This window comes from Rhipicephalus microplus, chromosome 3 (genome assembly GCF_043290135.1).
Source record: "Rhipicephalus microplus isolate Deutch F79 chromosome 3, USDA_Rmic, whole genome shotgun sequence".
Classification (NCBI taxonomy): Eukaryota; Metazoa; Arthropoda; class Arachnida; order Ixodida; family Ixodidae; genus Rhipicephalus; species Rhipicephalus microplus.
The window spans coordinates 272369723-272386227 of NC_134702.1; the positions used below are offsets into that span (position 1 = coordinate 272369723).

General features: G+C 44.7%; 1 protein-coding gene across 1 annotated transcript in view; it reads left to right on the forward strand.

The window, feature by feature from the left end:
• Positions 1–16505, forward strand: part of LOC119159806 (calcium-activated chloride channel regulator 2-like) — a 665495-nt gene that overhangs the window by 300637 nt on the left and 348353 nt on the right. Inside the window, exon 8 of the mRNA XM_075888302.1 lies at positions 10572–10802. Coding sequence (XP_075744417.1) covers positions 10572–10802 — 231 coding nt within the window. The remainder of the gene's footprint in view (positions 1–10571; positions 10803–16505) is intronic.

A 16505-nucleotide genomic window follows, 5' to 3' on the forward strand; every position in this document is an offset into this window, starting at 1 on the left:
CTTTTCATATAAGACACAGTCGTCGGCGTACAACCTAATGTGAACAGAAAGGTGAGTGACGATATCATTTATATATAACAGAGAAAAAGAGGCCCAAGGACGGATCCTTGAGGAACGCCTGAGTTTACAGGAGCGTGTTTAGAAGATGTATTTTTTACCGTAACAAATTGACGCCTGTTTGTTAGGTATGCTGTTATCCAGTCAAGGATCTTTCTGTTTTGTAGAATACAAGTTAATTTGTGAAGTAACTTAGCATGCAAAACTTTATCGAAGGCTTTTTGAAAATCCATAAATATGGCATCCGTCTGCTTCCCTTCGTTAATTGCTTGAGCAAAGTCATGCGTAATTTCCACTAATTGAGTATTTGTTGAAAAGCCCCGCCTTAACCCATGTTGAACATTTGTTAATACTTTATGAGAATTAAGGAAGGTAATTATATGTTTATGAATAATGTGTTCTAGAATTTTACATGATGTTGATATAAGGGAAATCGGTCGGTAATTCAGAATAGATGACTTGTCTCCCGCTTTGTGTAAAGGCTTAATTTTGGCGATCTTCCAGTCATCTGGCAGTTGGCCCTCATTCAACGAATAGGTATAAAAAATAAACAAATAGCGAGAACACCATTCTGCGTAGCGCTTCAAGAAGGCATTTGGAATGCCATCTGGCCCAGTTGATTTTTTAACATCCAGATTCAGCAGTAAGTTTAAAATGCCATTCTCGGAAATTAATAGGTCTGGAATAGGTGGGAGCGATATTGAAAAATCAGGAAGGATGCCGTTATCACAAGTAAAAACAGACTAGAAGTGGTTGTTGAAGGCGGAACAAACTATTTCTTCATTGCATGTTCTTTGGCCGCTTATCGTGAATGAGTCAATCGAGCGAGATGTTGGCGTGATCAGCCTCCAAAATTTCTCGGGTGATGTTTTGATAAAAGTTGGAAGCGATGTTTCGTGGTATCTTTCCTTGTCGCGCGCAATTTGCAGTTTTAGTTCGCCCGACAGGTTAGCTATCAGCGGTGTATAAGAAGCTTTATCATGAGATTTCGCTCTTTTGCTTTTTATTCGTTTAAGTTTTCGCTGTAAATGTAGCGTTTCTCTTGTAATCCAGGGGTTCCGGCATTCAGTTTTTTTAACGATTTTCGGTATGAAACGCTCCACGCATTCAAAGACAATATCTTTAAAAGTAAGCCACAGATCATTCCCACTGCTACCCGAGTGTTGAAAATCATCGTAATGAAAATCAAGGATATCCACAATGGATTCATCGTCAGCTCGGGAAAAATTCGGAAAGGAAGTTTTTGTACAACAGCGATCAACACACATATCTAAAAAAGTTAGCAAAACTGCCCTGTGATCCAAAATACCGCTGATGACTTCACATATTGCCGTGTTTTTGGATTGAGCCACTCAAAAAGAATAAGTCCAAGATAGATTTTGAACCATTTAGTTCTCTAGTGTATTCTTTAACACTCTGCAGTAAATCGAACGAAAAAACAATATCTATCATTTCGTGATTAGCATTGCTATAGAATGAGAAGAAAAATTTTCCCAGTCATTATTAGGCAAGTTAAAATCTCCTGACAAGATGAGTTTGTCATGTGGCTTTATATTTTGCCGCAAATAGGTTCTAAGCTTATCCAGAACACTATCAGAAGATTTCGGGGGACGATAAACCGCACCTATAACATAACGAACTTTGCCTATATAGACTTTGCAAAATATGCCCTCAACTTCTAATATATCAGGCAATTGTTGCGGATGTAATGAGTTCTTGAAAAGTATCGCAACTCCTCCTCCTCTTCGGTCGCGGTCTTTGCGGAACACATTATAGCCTTTTGGGACAAATTCGCTATCAAAAATTTCACTGCTTAACCACGTTTCAGTAAGTACGGCTACATCGGCATCGTGCGACAGTATGAGACCCTCAAGCTGGACTGATTTGTTGACAATGCGGCGGCAATTTACGTTTAAGATAATGAAAGGCGATTTCGTTTTGTTATGAAGTCATTCGGAATTTCCGGAAACGTTGTAACGCTTGCCTTTTTTTTCGTCCCATCTGTATATTTTCTTGTCAATGCTTAGCTTATCAAAAATCATTTTGATCTTACTACCAGCTTCTCTTTCTTCTGCAGAACTCTGCCAGAGCTTTTTCCGAATTTCCCGCACTTAGAAAAATCTTCCGAGACCGAAAACGGGGTTCCTTTTAATTTTGGACACGACTTCAAAATCTCTACCTTGTCACGATAATCTAGGAGCTTAATTATAACCGGGCGAGCTTTCTCGTTCTTTTTGCCAAGTCTGTGACACCTTTCGATACTGCTCACCGAAATTTTAAGCTTCTCATCGAAAACATTCGTTTTTATCTTCTCGACAAGTTCTTCGGGTGTTTCAGACGGGTCTTCATTGATACCGTACAGAATCAAATTATTTTTTCTACTCCTATTTTCTAAATCGTCAACCTTTCCCAAAAGATACGACACGTTTTTTTCTAGTCTCACTACAGTATCCTTTAGTGCACACATATCTGTTTTCAAAGCACTTATTGCAGACAGCTGAACTCCAAGGCCATTTAAACGCTCTGTAATTGACGTGATATCTGCCTCAAGTTTCGTTTGCTTACTCAGAATTTCATTCATAGATGATGTCATAGCAGTTTGACCAGAAAGAAGTTTAGCCAACATTTCATTCTCGCCGGGGCCAGGGTTTGATTCAACGTCTCCGCAAATCAACAAGTTCTTAGCAAAAGTGCACACAACGAAATGTAAATTGAGAACACACAGTGGGCACGGCAGCAGAAACAAAAAGCAGTCATCGCTACGGTAACATTCGCCATAAGAATAGGGACTAACCTGCAGCGTACAAAGAAATGGATTGTTGAGCATCTTGCCCGTCGTGCTGCTGCCGAGCCCACTGGAGGGGATGGCTGACGTGAGGCAATTTATACGGGCTGGTAGGACCACGTGATAGTCCGTTCCTGAGTGCCGGCGCAGAAGATACCGCAACTGGCACGATGAATTCCTCCGCTTCACACCAGTCGCACGCCACTTGATAAGCCTCCGTTGATGCTCTGCAGTCGACAACGCTGGACGAAGGAAGTGGTAAAGGATCCAAAGCACAGCCATGCTCCGAAGATTGCGACACAAAAAGTGAAGCAAGAACCTGCAGCGTACAAAGAAATGGATTGTTGAGCATCTTGCCCGTCGTGCTGCTGCCGAGCCCACTGGAGGGGATGGCTGACGTGAGGCAATTTATACGGGCTGGTAGGACCACGTGGTAGTCCGTTCCTGAGGCGCCGGCGCAGAAGATACCGCAACCGGCACGATGAATTCCTCCGCTTCACACCGGTCGCAGGCCACTTGATAAGCCTCCGTTGATGCTTCAGTCGACAACGCTGGACGAAGGAAGCGGTAAAGGATCCAAAGCACAGCCATGCTCCGAAGATTGCGACACAAAAAGTGAAGCAAGAACCTGCAGCCTACAAAAAAATGGATTGTTGAGCATCTTGCCCGTCGTGCTGCTGCCGAGCCCACTCATCTCATGTGTCCAAGAATTTATTTATAAAACTTGGATTTTCAATAAAAGATTGTTGCTAGACTGGCACCCTATCCTGTCACCTTGTTTTTTTTGCTTGTTATAGTTGTGCCACAAATATTATATTTAGCGGAAAATTCTTTGTGCCACACTGTGGAGTCGTTCCTTTTGCTGTACGTAGTATGATGCTTTTATGGACGCCATAATTCTTCCTAACCTCTAGAGTTTGTATATTAGCCACCCGTGCTCTATGCTCTATTTCTTACGAGGAAGAAGCAGCCAACACAGATAGGCGGCGTCGTCTTGGCGGCAACTAGCAGAAGTTAAGTCATAGTTACGCCGTAACGACTCGTTGTCTTGCGCTGTGCAAATATGTTGATTCCAAATCACCAACTAGCCTATGCATCTGTCTTAATAAATCAGCAGAAGATGCCAAACCGTGGTGCACCCATGCGGCCTGTGTGAATGTATGCGCAGCAGACGGTAGCTCACAAACACGAACCTCTGTTGAGTCAGCTTCAAGTGCTAGTAGCGTGTGTTGTGTGCCATAGTCGCCGCAAACAGAATGATCTTGATAATAAGCATTTTCAGCGTTACCATTGTATGACTGTGCAGATAAAACAATTTCACAGAAGATAGGAGACAGGGTTAGATGGAAACTTTTTCAAGGCCTAGTTGCGTGATGCCGACACAGGGGGGGGGGGGGGGGGCGAGGAGGATTTTTCCAGGAAGCATTCCGTGAAGGAACATGTGATAAAAAAAACTGAAATGTAAATCATGCTTGTCATCAGCGCGCGTGTCACAAGTTTGCTTTTGATGACAGTAGTTTGCAAACGAGAACCCACATGAAGTCAAAACTGCCACGTCGCACTTCAGATTATTAGTGAGAAATGAATGAGGGAGGAGGCCGCATAGTGCGCAGGCTGTATGGGGCCCTTGCTACAAGAGAGGAATTCAAAGAGCATGGGGTGTCACTGGAACCGTAGTTTAGACTAGGGTTCCTCGATGCGCGCGCCCCCTTACAGGGTGGAGACAACAGCGTCGTCTGCTACGGCGTCCGCCATTAGGATGTCCTCTCCGCAGGCCACCTATAGCCACGATAGGCAGCCAACGGGCGTCGCGCGGCTGCATGCAGAGTTCGTTGTGTCAAAACGAGTGGTACTCAAACAACATGACAAAAATACAAAGTTTTCGCATCGGGAGTGTCAAGGTCTCAGATTTCTATTCTCTAATCTTTATTTTTAAAGCGACATTAGCAGCTGGAGTTGTTCGCAGCAGAATACTACCGTCCACGCCAGCCACGTTAACATCTTCAGTTAGCATCTTCTTGGGCTAGTCGGTAACTATTTATACTGGTTAAAGATGCGAAACACACGCACGCAAGTCCCATAACCTTTCATTGTGTCTGTGTGTTTTGTGCCTTTCACAAAAGTGTAAAAACAGTTTGCCTGCCGGTCAAAAAAAGAATTAAAAAAAAACAACGTGCTGTCACGAGAAAAGAGAAAAACTGTGATTGCACACCATATTTTCAGATCTAGTTTTCGAATTATTCATCAGCTACTCCATTTACGGATCGCACCCTGCAACGCACAGTATGCTGAATTTTGTTTTCATCTTTTTTACCTTACTGTAAATAGCAGATGGGCAAAAAAATTGTTCAATACATATACTATTTGGGGCTCTACATACGGCTTTTATGGCATTAAATCATGACTCGCACGCAGACACTGACTATCAAACCAGGTTTAGCGTGTTTTCCGCTGGAATATATTATAAATTAGTAACTGTAATAAAGCGTTCGTCGATATCGTTAAAATGAAGCGACCACACGGCTTCTCAACAATAAGAAAGCAAATTGCGTTCAATATACGGCAATTTCTGATGCCATAGCTTGTTTATTTCATCGATAACTTTAATATATTTCAAAAACAAGTGCTACAACTCACTGCAAGTTAACCGCAGCGCATGTCTTGCTTCCACTCCCACTGGTTCTCGCTGTTTCGAGCTGGCGCAGGTGAATGCGAAGCCTTACTCGTGCATAACTGGATATCAACATTTTTTCCAGAGAACCCTTGTGTTGCTGGCATGCCTGCACACTGCAATTGGTCCTCTTGATTAAATATTCAGTTACAGCTTTGAGAGGGGACTTCAGGGTGAACAGGTTGTCTGTCCAGGATGTGATCCCTTTAAAGTGTTCTTCACAAGATATGAGCGAGCTCATAACCTCACCGCTCGGATAACACAAGTTCTCACCATCCTGAACATACTCCTTTAGTGCAGTTAAATATGCGTGTTCATGGCTCGCCGAGTCTTGCATTGCAGCCCTGCACTGCTTGCAGTCCGTTTTCTTCAATATTCTTTTCACAAGGAATCCACCTATATGGTGTAAAATGCTGCACTCTATTGAAGTCAACGCTTCAATGAAAAGAATTTCCCCATCATCAATTTCCTCTTCATCATCTCCTCGACACTCTCTTTTCCCTTGGGAAATCATGTCAACCAGGTACTCAGAGTCGTCATTCTCATAACTAGAGTTCGCTGGCGTGTGCAAAAACATCCTATAGCCATTTCGCGAGTGGTTTGTGCACTGTGGCACGCAACACCCGGGCATTTTGCCCGAGAAAACGCTATAAAACGCCGCGCACCTGTCTCACACAAACCAGACGCGACGGGGCTAGCACACTCTAGCGAGGCGGGGGGGGAGCCGAATGGCGGCCGCTGATCGGAAGGCGGCATTCACCCCCTCACAGAATGACTCCACCCTCCAAGGCGGCGGAGGGGAGAGCGCGCATCGAGGAACCCTAGTTTAGACGAGCGCAAAAGCCTTGAAGTTGCAAGTCCACTTGTTGAAACGTCATTTCCAGTGACATACTGTGTTCGCATTTTGTTTTTTATTGTCAGGCTATTCTACACTTAGACGGGCGAAGCCTTGTGATGGGCTAAAGAAAAGAAGCACCATAACAACTGACTGTTGGTCCATTAGTGCTTAATGACTGGGAAATTTGTTTTGCGTTGAAGTTCAGCTGCTAGCCAAAATAATTTTATAGTATGCTAAAAAATATTGCCGTATATAGATACACTAGGAATACAATAAACTTTCTCTTCTTAAGCCAGCGAAGCGAAATGATTCACAGCGAAGCCAAATGATTCACGCTAAAATTGCCAAATATAGGCTCCTATTGGAAAAAAAGTGCCTAGATAAACAGAAAAAAAACTTTTTGTCTTCGTGCATCAAAAGAGGTGAAAGTTATTCGTTCAGTGCATGCAGGCTCATGAGATACAACACTCTTAAGAGTTGGAGTTCATACAAAGCTCATTTAGTTTTTTTCTGAGCAAATTTTGGGAAATTTAAAAAGTGTTTAAAAATAAATTCCTTAAGGCGTTCGCAATGGTTAACTGCATGCAAGATATTATTGAAATCATTGTAAGTATACATGCAGCTACATTAATTAATTGTGCTTTTCTTCAGTGTACTGCAAAATAGACGAAATGGTGCTGGGCAGAAAACCATGTAGTTGACACGTCTCTCTGCTGTGAGCCTCCCAATATTCGCTCTCATCCTTGAAATTTTTCATGTATCGTGCCATAGACTTAGTGTCCGGTTCAGATTTACCACGCAGAGTTCAAGTAGCTCTTACCAGCCCCGCGTAAGTGAGAGGTACATGGAGACAGAAATATGCCAGCAGACGATGCTAGTTTCAATGAATAATTTTTGATACATGAACATGAAATGCATCGTTTCTCTTAGGAAACTTTCATGAGTAGTCCCGTAAACATATATTGACTTGATTTTCATACTGGTACCTATGGACGACATGGTTTCAGGGTGATCGCAAAAGCGAATGAAGTTTGAATAAATTACACTCATGGTCTGTTGACAGCGGCTTCACCATTAATCCTGGAAACACTGAAGCAGTGTTGTCTCGCAGTAAAAATACGCATGTAATTCTTAAGAAGATCTAGACAATATCAATGCCAAAACTGAACTTGGCAATTCCGTGAAATTGTTAGGTGCAATGCTTGATCAGAATATAACGTGGCGTAGCAATATTGATTTTTTTTTTACGGGAAGCATGCGCAAATCACAAGAATCATTCATTTACTAAACTACCTTTTTCGCTCTCTCAAATGCCTAATTTATAATTGACTCTTTTTTGAGCCACTTCAACTATTGTTGCTAAGTGTGGGGAACAACTCAAACTAATATAAATGGGCTGTACGCTACGCAAAGAAAACGGGGGGGGGGGGGGTGTTCTCAGAGCTATTTCCAGTACACCAGATGACTTTTTTCAGTATACTTATTTCAGTATATCAACACACGAAGAGTATTGGGTGTGCTGAAATACTGTTTAGTACTTCAGTATAGATATGAGAGGGTAAAGAAAAGCACATCATTAGCATATCTAACCTGACATAGCATGAAGCTCCCTATCATTCTAGACGACCAGATAATTTATTTATTTGTTTATTAGTATACCCTCAAGACCGAGAGGGTGTTACAGAGGGGGTGGTACAATATGAATGTGGCAAAAAAATAATAAATAACAACCATGAAGGAAATACAACAAATAATAGTTAAAAAAGAAAAAAACAAGACAAGAAAAACGAAAAACAAAAAACAGTGTGCAGTTACGCCATAATGTGTTTCGACACTGCGGATTTGAACAGCCCTTGATCCTGAGTGGCAGCAATGGAGGGGGGAAGGCGGTTCCAGTCCCTGCTTGTCTTCTGAAGTATAGACTGCAAAAAGTGGTTGGTGTGGCAGAAAGGAATAACTACTTCATTTTGATGGTCAACACGGGATGAGATGTATGCAGGTCCTGAGATTAATTCCTCTCTAAGTACTTGATTATGAAAGAAAATTTTATGAAAGAGCGACAGACGGAAAATTGTTCTTCTCGTGACCAGATCTGGGAGTTCAAGAGTAGATTTCAATAAGGTCACACTAGCAGTACGAGCATAGTTGTTATGAATGAAGTGGGCTGATCGGTTTTGGACAGCTTCTAAGGCTTCAATTATTGTTGATTGAGCTGGGTCCCATATGGCAGACGCGTACTCGAGTTTTGATCGGACTATTGTTTGGTAAAGCTGCAATTTAAGGTGTGTTGGTGCTTGGCAAAAGTTTCTGCGGGGGTAACCAAGAGACCGGTTAGCGTTGGTGGGTACCACGTTCCCATACCAACTAAGGATCCCAAATGTTGCACCTAAGACTACCTCGTCTTCAAAATGACCCGATTGTTCATGGCAGTGACATTTTGTCCTGTTCTTCTCACGCTTGATTTTATGATTATGTGATGAGAACACGGGTCACGGACGGCACCGTAGTTGTCCACCGCGGCCGCCACTGGTGTCCCGAAATAGTATTTAAAAAAACACCTACGGCGCAATGGCGTTCAAACCCATGTCTGCTGCATGCCAGTCCAGTATTCTACCACTGAGCCATGCCAGTGTTTTGAACTAGCTTCTAAACTGGCCTCAAGCAGGCATAAGGCCAGGAAAAGAACCGCGTTATATGAGTAATAAAGCGTTTTACAGCAAAAAAAAAAAAGGAACAGACAGGCGTCACACAATGCAAATTGTGTAATGGGGTTCGAATCCCGGCTGCGGCGGCGGCATTTCCGATGGAGGCGGAAATGTTGTAGGCCCGTGTGCTCAGATTTGGGTGCACGTTAAAGAACCCCAGGTGGTCTAAATTTCCGGAGCCCTCCACTACGGCGTCTCTCATAATCAAATGGTGGTTTTGGGACGTTAAACCCCACATATCAATCAAATTATGTAATGAGTGGGTAGTCTAATGCTCCCACCTGTTAACTTGTTCTTGATCACCTAATAACTATGGCGCATACCCAGTTCAGGCACGATTATTCATTTGGGGCTAGTCACTGCGTAAAAAAATTGGACCGAATTCCCAACAACTGTGTAGCGGATACCACGCAAATTCAAAGAATGACGAAGGATAGCATAGTGAATGCTGGCCTGCTACACAAATATTATTATTTTTGGTGTAGTGTTTACCCAGTAGTGTGCTTGTAGCACTTACCCAAACGGTGTTTAGAAAAGGTTCTGAAAGGCCGCTCTTCTGGCTTTCGCTGTGACTGTGCAGCGTGCTACACGCAGGCCTGGCGTTCTTTCTCATGCTTGACATCCCTTCATTTATTTTATGCTGTTAACAAGCTTTGTTATGTTGCATGATGTGTATAACTATTCCGTTGCAAATTTACAACCTGCTTTAAAAATTGTGTTACCATTCTGCTGCTTCCCGCGCGCGCGCACACACACACACACACACACACACACACACACACACACACACACACACACACACACACACACACACACACACACACACACACACACACACACACACACACACACACACACACACACACACACACACACACACACACACACACACACACACACACACACACACACACACACACACACACACACACACACACACACACACACACACACACACACACACACACACACACACACACACACACACACACACACACACACACACACACACACACACACACACACACACACACACACACACACACACACACACACACACACACACACACACACACACACACACACACACACACACACACACACACACACACACACACACACACACACACACACACACACACACACACACACACACACACACACACACACACACACACACACACACACACACACACACACACACACACACACACACACACACACACACACACACACACACACACACACACACACACACACACACACACACACACACACACACACACACACACACACACACACACACACACACACACACACACACACACACACAAACACACACACACACGCACACGCACACGCACACGCACACGCACACACACACACACACACACACACACACATATATATATATAGCCGCTTTTTCCCCAATCCCACTCTAGAAGACTGTTTTTAATTTTTAGAAATCAAGCATGCGAAGTCGCAACATTGAGCCCATTGTTTTTGTGCTCGTAGGAAGGCGACCGCTTGGCACAACTGAGGCGATCTGTGGGCCGATTCTTAGAGGACGGCGTGCCCGACAATTCTCTCGAGCTGTCGATGGTGGTCTTCAACCAGAAGGCACGAGTTGTCGAGCCGCCCACGATGCTTAACGCTACCGTGCGGAGGAGACTGAAGGAGACCGCGCTGCCAGTTTCCGTCGGCGGGAGAACCTCCATGGGAGCAGGGATTGTCGCAGCTGTTGAGGTAGGCATGGATACATCGAATATTGCCAGAAAACGGTAGTGAGCATTTATCCTAAAACTCTCGTAGCCACGAGACAAGTATCGATGCGAAGCATTTTTAGTGAACTTCGACGACTTTGATCTATCTATCTATCTATCTATCTATCTATCTATCTATCTATCTATCTATCTATCTATCTATCTATCTATCTATCTATCTATCTATCTATCTATCTATCTATCTATCTATCTATCTATCTATCTATCTATCTATCTATCTATCTATCTATCTATCTATCTATCTATCTATCTATCTATCTATCTATCTATCTATCTATCTATCTATCTATCTATCTATCTATCTATCTATCTATCTATCTATCTATCTATACGCTTACGTTTGGGTGCCCTCGTGGTAACCCCCTTAACTCGGCGTGCACTAAATTAGCATGGGAGGGTAAGATGGTTTGCAAAGATGATATGCTGGTGCAGACATGAATAATGTCACAAGACCGTCGCGTACGTCGCCAAACACAACGTTACTAGATTACCTCAGTTTGCAAACTCCGCCGGGATGCGGCGGCGAAACGCGGCCCCCTTCGTTTCCCGCTCTCTAGGTGGCGCTTCCGACGCCATTTGACCGGTTGCCGCATCGTAACGGAGCCTTCGCGCAATGTTAAACGGAATTTACGCGGTTAATTTTGTGTAATGGGAGTTATTTCCTGAGAGGGTGAGCGAAGGTTATTACGAGTGTGCAAGTAAATCACCAGTTGAGCCGCTAAGGCGATGCCACACGGCAGAGACGTGAGCGCGATGCCCGAATCTTGCGGGACTTCTGTTCATACAGCTCTTTTGCGTTCCTATTCTTTAAAATTCTATTGCCTATGTAAAAAAAAAAAAAACCATTCACAGTGGGTCACAGCATTAGGTCTAAATGCTAGAGGGCTATGCACTTCGATTCAGGTACACGTTAGAGAAACCCCAGGTGGTTAAACTTTCCAAAGCCCTTCACTACGACGTGCCTCATAATCATATCGTGGTTTTGGCTCGTAGAACCTTCGATATTATTGTACGATGAGCCACGCACTACAGCCATCTAATGACGCCGGATATGTTAAAGTGTAAAGCCCAGAACGACTTGTTCGTTCCAGATAACTGAATCGTATGATTCGCATTATTTTAGAAGAAAGATACCGAACTACTTCAATAAAAATTTGGCCTTTTTAAGGCTATAAAATGCGCGAGATGACGAGAACACAAAGTCAAATTAAACACAATTTATTGAACACTGATAAAAGTCAAATTAAAAACAATTTACTGAACACTTAAACAAACAAACTGGAAGCCACTTTTCTTCAAAGGCAAGAGTCAGAGTTACAGGAGACGTGCTTTTTTGTTTGCTACAGCCACCTTTCCTTGCTTTCTAATTTATGGTTGAAATCTCTGAAGGCGCACCTCGTCAGCGGGAGGCTTGAAAAAATGTTTCTTTTTGGCCGCGGATTTCGTCAAATCGTACCCACTTCGGCAACCAGTCACAAAGCAGCGAGGCATGTTTTCTCACATTCCAAAACCGTCACATGACGCATGTGAGCTGTGTAGCTCACAGGAAAAGCGATGACTGAGTTGAAGACATTAAAAAACACCCGGCACCATGCAGATCACGCCAACGCTGACAGCGTCGGTGCCGTTGTCAGACGGCACCGCCGAGAGGGGGCGCGCTTGCGGCTTTTTGACCGGTACAGGGAAGGGTGACACTCGCGGCGCCGCAGTTTGCAAACTGAAAAAAGTATCTAGTAACGTTGGCCAAACACTTCCCGCTAGACAGTGGCATATACGCACTGGTGGGTGTGTGCCACTGGTATGTGCGTATGTGCCACAGGTGATAGGCTCTTAGTAACTACCCAGAAACGACAAGAACACACACGGGCGTTGAGAAATACCCGACATTCGTATCGTCCAGCCATCGATTGCAAAGAATAATTCTCAGGGTCTCAGCTGGAATCGTACCCAAGCATTCTGCGTGGCAATAAAACATTTCACCACAGACCTACGCCAGGTCTCGGACCTACTTTTCAAATACACGGTAATCTTTGCGCAACGCCAATAGTGGTTGCCGTTCTGCCTACCCAACTTTATAAACATTACACAATGCCACGAACGAAATAACAGACAGCCACGAATCAATGTCTTGCTCGCTCCCAGACCAGGAAGCAATGCCCTCTTCTTTCTCTACTTCCAAGCGATTTCATGCTACAGTTATGGCTCATACCCATTACCTGTGAAATTATTTCCTCTCCTCGAAAAGCATCGTCTCGATGCTGGTGATGAGCGTTGAAAAAAATTGAGAAAGAAAAGATGCTACCATGGAATCTTACAACTGCATCGTAAGGCGAAAAAAATGGGCTGGTATCATGGAAGTACTCAATGAAGAAAGGAGTTAAGACATAAGACAATCCAAAAGAAGGAAAAGTGAAAAAAATAGTCATTGCATGGAAGTCAGTCCACGTTCCATTGCTGACGTGAGTAATATGGCTTAAGCCTTGATACATGCACTACATCACTTTGTGGAAACCGACGGGAATGTCTTGAGGTGCCCTCAGGGAGAACTTCGTATGTAACATCACTGAGTCGGCATATAACTTTGTACGGGCCGAAGTAGCGCCGCAGCAATTTTTCAGAGTGACCACGCTGTCGAATGGGGATCCACACCCAATCTTCATCGCCTAGTTGGAAGGTAACCTCTCGGTGTATAAGGTTGTAGTGGCGTGCGTCGACAGTTTGGCGAGCCTGAATACGGCATTGGGCGAGTTAACAGGCCTCCTCGACGCGGTGAGCGAACATGGCAGCGCTCGCGTTGAACATGCGCAGGTTGCTGGGAAGGAGCATTGCGTCGAGCATCGTAGTGACCTCTCGACCATGAACTAAGTGGGATGGGGTGAAACCTGTACTCTTTTGGACTGCCGTATTGTAAGCGAAAGTTACGTAAGGGAGTATATCATCCCAGTTCCTGTGATCAACGGCCACATAAATTGACAGCATATCTGCAATGGTCTTGTTCAACCGTTCAGTGAGTCCATTTGTTTGGGGGTGATAACCCGTGGTTTTCCGATGTTCTGTACCACTTAGGCTAAGCACTTCTTGAAGCATCTCTGCGGTGAAAGCTGTCCCACGATCAGTAATTATTACAGCTAGTGCTCCGTGACGAAGTACGATGCTGGTGACGAAAAACTGGGCAATTTTGGCTGCGGTAGCTTTGGGCAGGGCCTTTGTTCCGCTGTAACGCGCTAAATAATCAGTGGCAACCACAATCTACCAGTTTCTAGACGAAGACGTGGGAAACTATCCGAGCAAGTAAATGCCAATTTGATGGAGTGGTATTTTCGGCGTGGTGACAGGCTGTAGTAGTACTGCTGGTCGGACAGGTGGAGTCTTATAGAGTTGGCAGTCGCGGCATGTGCGGACGTACTGCTTGGCTGTCTTCGCGAGGCGTGGCCAGTAGTATGAGCGGAAAATTCTTTCCAAGGTACGCGTGTAGCCAAGGTGTCCAAATGATGGTTTGTCGTGACAAGCATGTAAAATATCGTCCCAAAGCAAGGCCGACGCCACCAGTAGGTAAGTAGCCTGGGTATGGTCGAAGCTTTTCTTATAGAGGACTCCATCCCTGATGCAGAACGAGGCCAGCAAACGTGCGAATTTTCGAGGAAGATTGCTTTTTGGCCTTCGAGGTAGTCAATGAGTGAGCTTAGCTCCATGTCAACAGTTGTTGAGCCAAGTCGGTTGCTGATACAGAGGAAAAGATTGTATCGTCCTCTTCATAGTCCGCATTCGTACTTCCGATTGGCGCACGCGAGAGACAGTCAGCATCAGTGTGTTTGCATCCTGTCTTGTGAATGACTGTAACGTCAAATTATTGCAGCCGAAGGCTCCACCGTGCTAGACGACCGGAAGGATATTTGAGGTTGGTGAGCCGGCATAAAGATTGGTGGTCGCTAACTACCCTGAATGGTTCACCGTAAAATAAGGCCGAAACCTTGTTATAGCCCGAACAACGGCCAAGCGTTCTTTTTCTGTTGCAGAGTAGTTTTTCTCGGCGGATGGTACTGTTCGACTTGCATAGGCAATCATGCGCTCTACGCCATTTTGCCATTGAACCAATACAGCTCCAAGTCCGACGTTGCTGGCATCCGTGTGTGGCTCTGTGGCAGCGTTGTCGTCAAAGTGACCGAGTACAAGTGGGGCTTGGCGATGGTTTCGTAGCTTGTCAAAGGCGTGATGCTGATCCTGACCCCAAACACATGGTACGCCGTCTTTTTTAAGTTCATTTAGTGGTTCAGCGATTTTAGAAAAGCCTTCAACGAAGCGTCTGTAATATGCGCACAGTCCGAGGAATCAGCGGAGATTGCGGTTGTTCGTTGGGACAGAAAATGCGGCAACGGCTTTCGTTTTCTCAGGGTCTGGGTGTATACGGGCGTGGTTGACAACGTGACCAAGAAACTTCGGTTCCTCGAAAGCAAAGTGGCATTTCTCCGGAGTGAGAGAAAGTCCAGCTGTTCGAATCGCCTGAAGAACATCCTGTAAGCGCAGGACGTGCTGCTCAAACGTGTCCGAGAAGACGACCACATCTTCAAGGTAGACAAGACACGATTGCCATTTTAGCCCAGAAAGAACCATGTCCATCATTTTTTGAAAACTAGCGGGCGCCAAGCACAAGCCGAAGGGAAGCACCTTGAACTCGTAGAGTTCGTTAGGAGTAATGAAGGTGGTATTTTCGCGCTCGCGCTGATCCACAGAAGTTTGCCAATATCCGCTGTGTAGATCCATGGAAGAAAAGTTACGAGCGTTGCAAATGCGGTACAGCGTGTCGTCTATTCATGGTAAAGGATACTTGTCTTTCTTCGTGGTCCTATTCAACTTTTGGTAGTCGACGCAAAATCGCAGGGTACTATTTTTTACTTTACTAACACAACAAGGGATGCCCAGGGACTGGTCGATGGTTGGATTACACCGTCCTTGAGTACCTGCTCGACCTGTTGACGTATAGCATCTTGTTCGTTTTGCGAGAATCTGTAGGCGTGCTGTCGAATGGGTCTCTCGGTAGGCTGGGTGATGATACGATGCTTGGCAAGCGGTATTTGGTTCGCTTTCGAAGTCGTAGCGAAGCAGTCCCGAAATGAGTCAAGCAGCTTTAAGAGACGTTCTCGTTGTGCAGACGGTAGACCCTGGTTTACGTCGAGAGTGCTTGCGAATGTCATGGTGGAATGGTCACACGACGAAAGGGCAGATACTGTTAAAGGACATGGGACGTCGGCAATATTCTCAAGGTATGTGATCGCAGTGTGTTTGATAAGATGGCGATATTCCTCGCGGAAATTCGCGACTAATAGGCAAGCCTGCTTCCCCCTGGGCTGAACAAAACCTCGGGCAACGCATATTTGTTGTGCAAACAGTAGGGATAAATTTCCTTCCGCAATTACAGTATCAGGGACGTCTTGGTCACATTCAACGCTGATAAAGAGGCAGAGTAACAGATTCGGAGGATACACGTAAGGCAGCTTTCGATAAGTAGGTGTTTTCATGTTTAGAATGAAGCGGGTCCTCGAACAACACCTGCAAGTCTCGTTGGTCAATAATTGCGCCATGTTCGCGAAGAAAGTCCAGTACCAGATGGAGTGGACGGGAGCACACAGGTGATACGAGGAAAGACCCGGTTAACGTCAAAGAATGA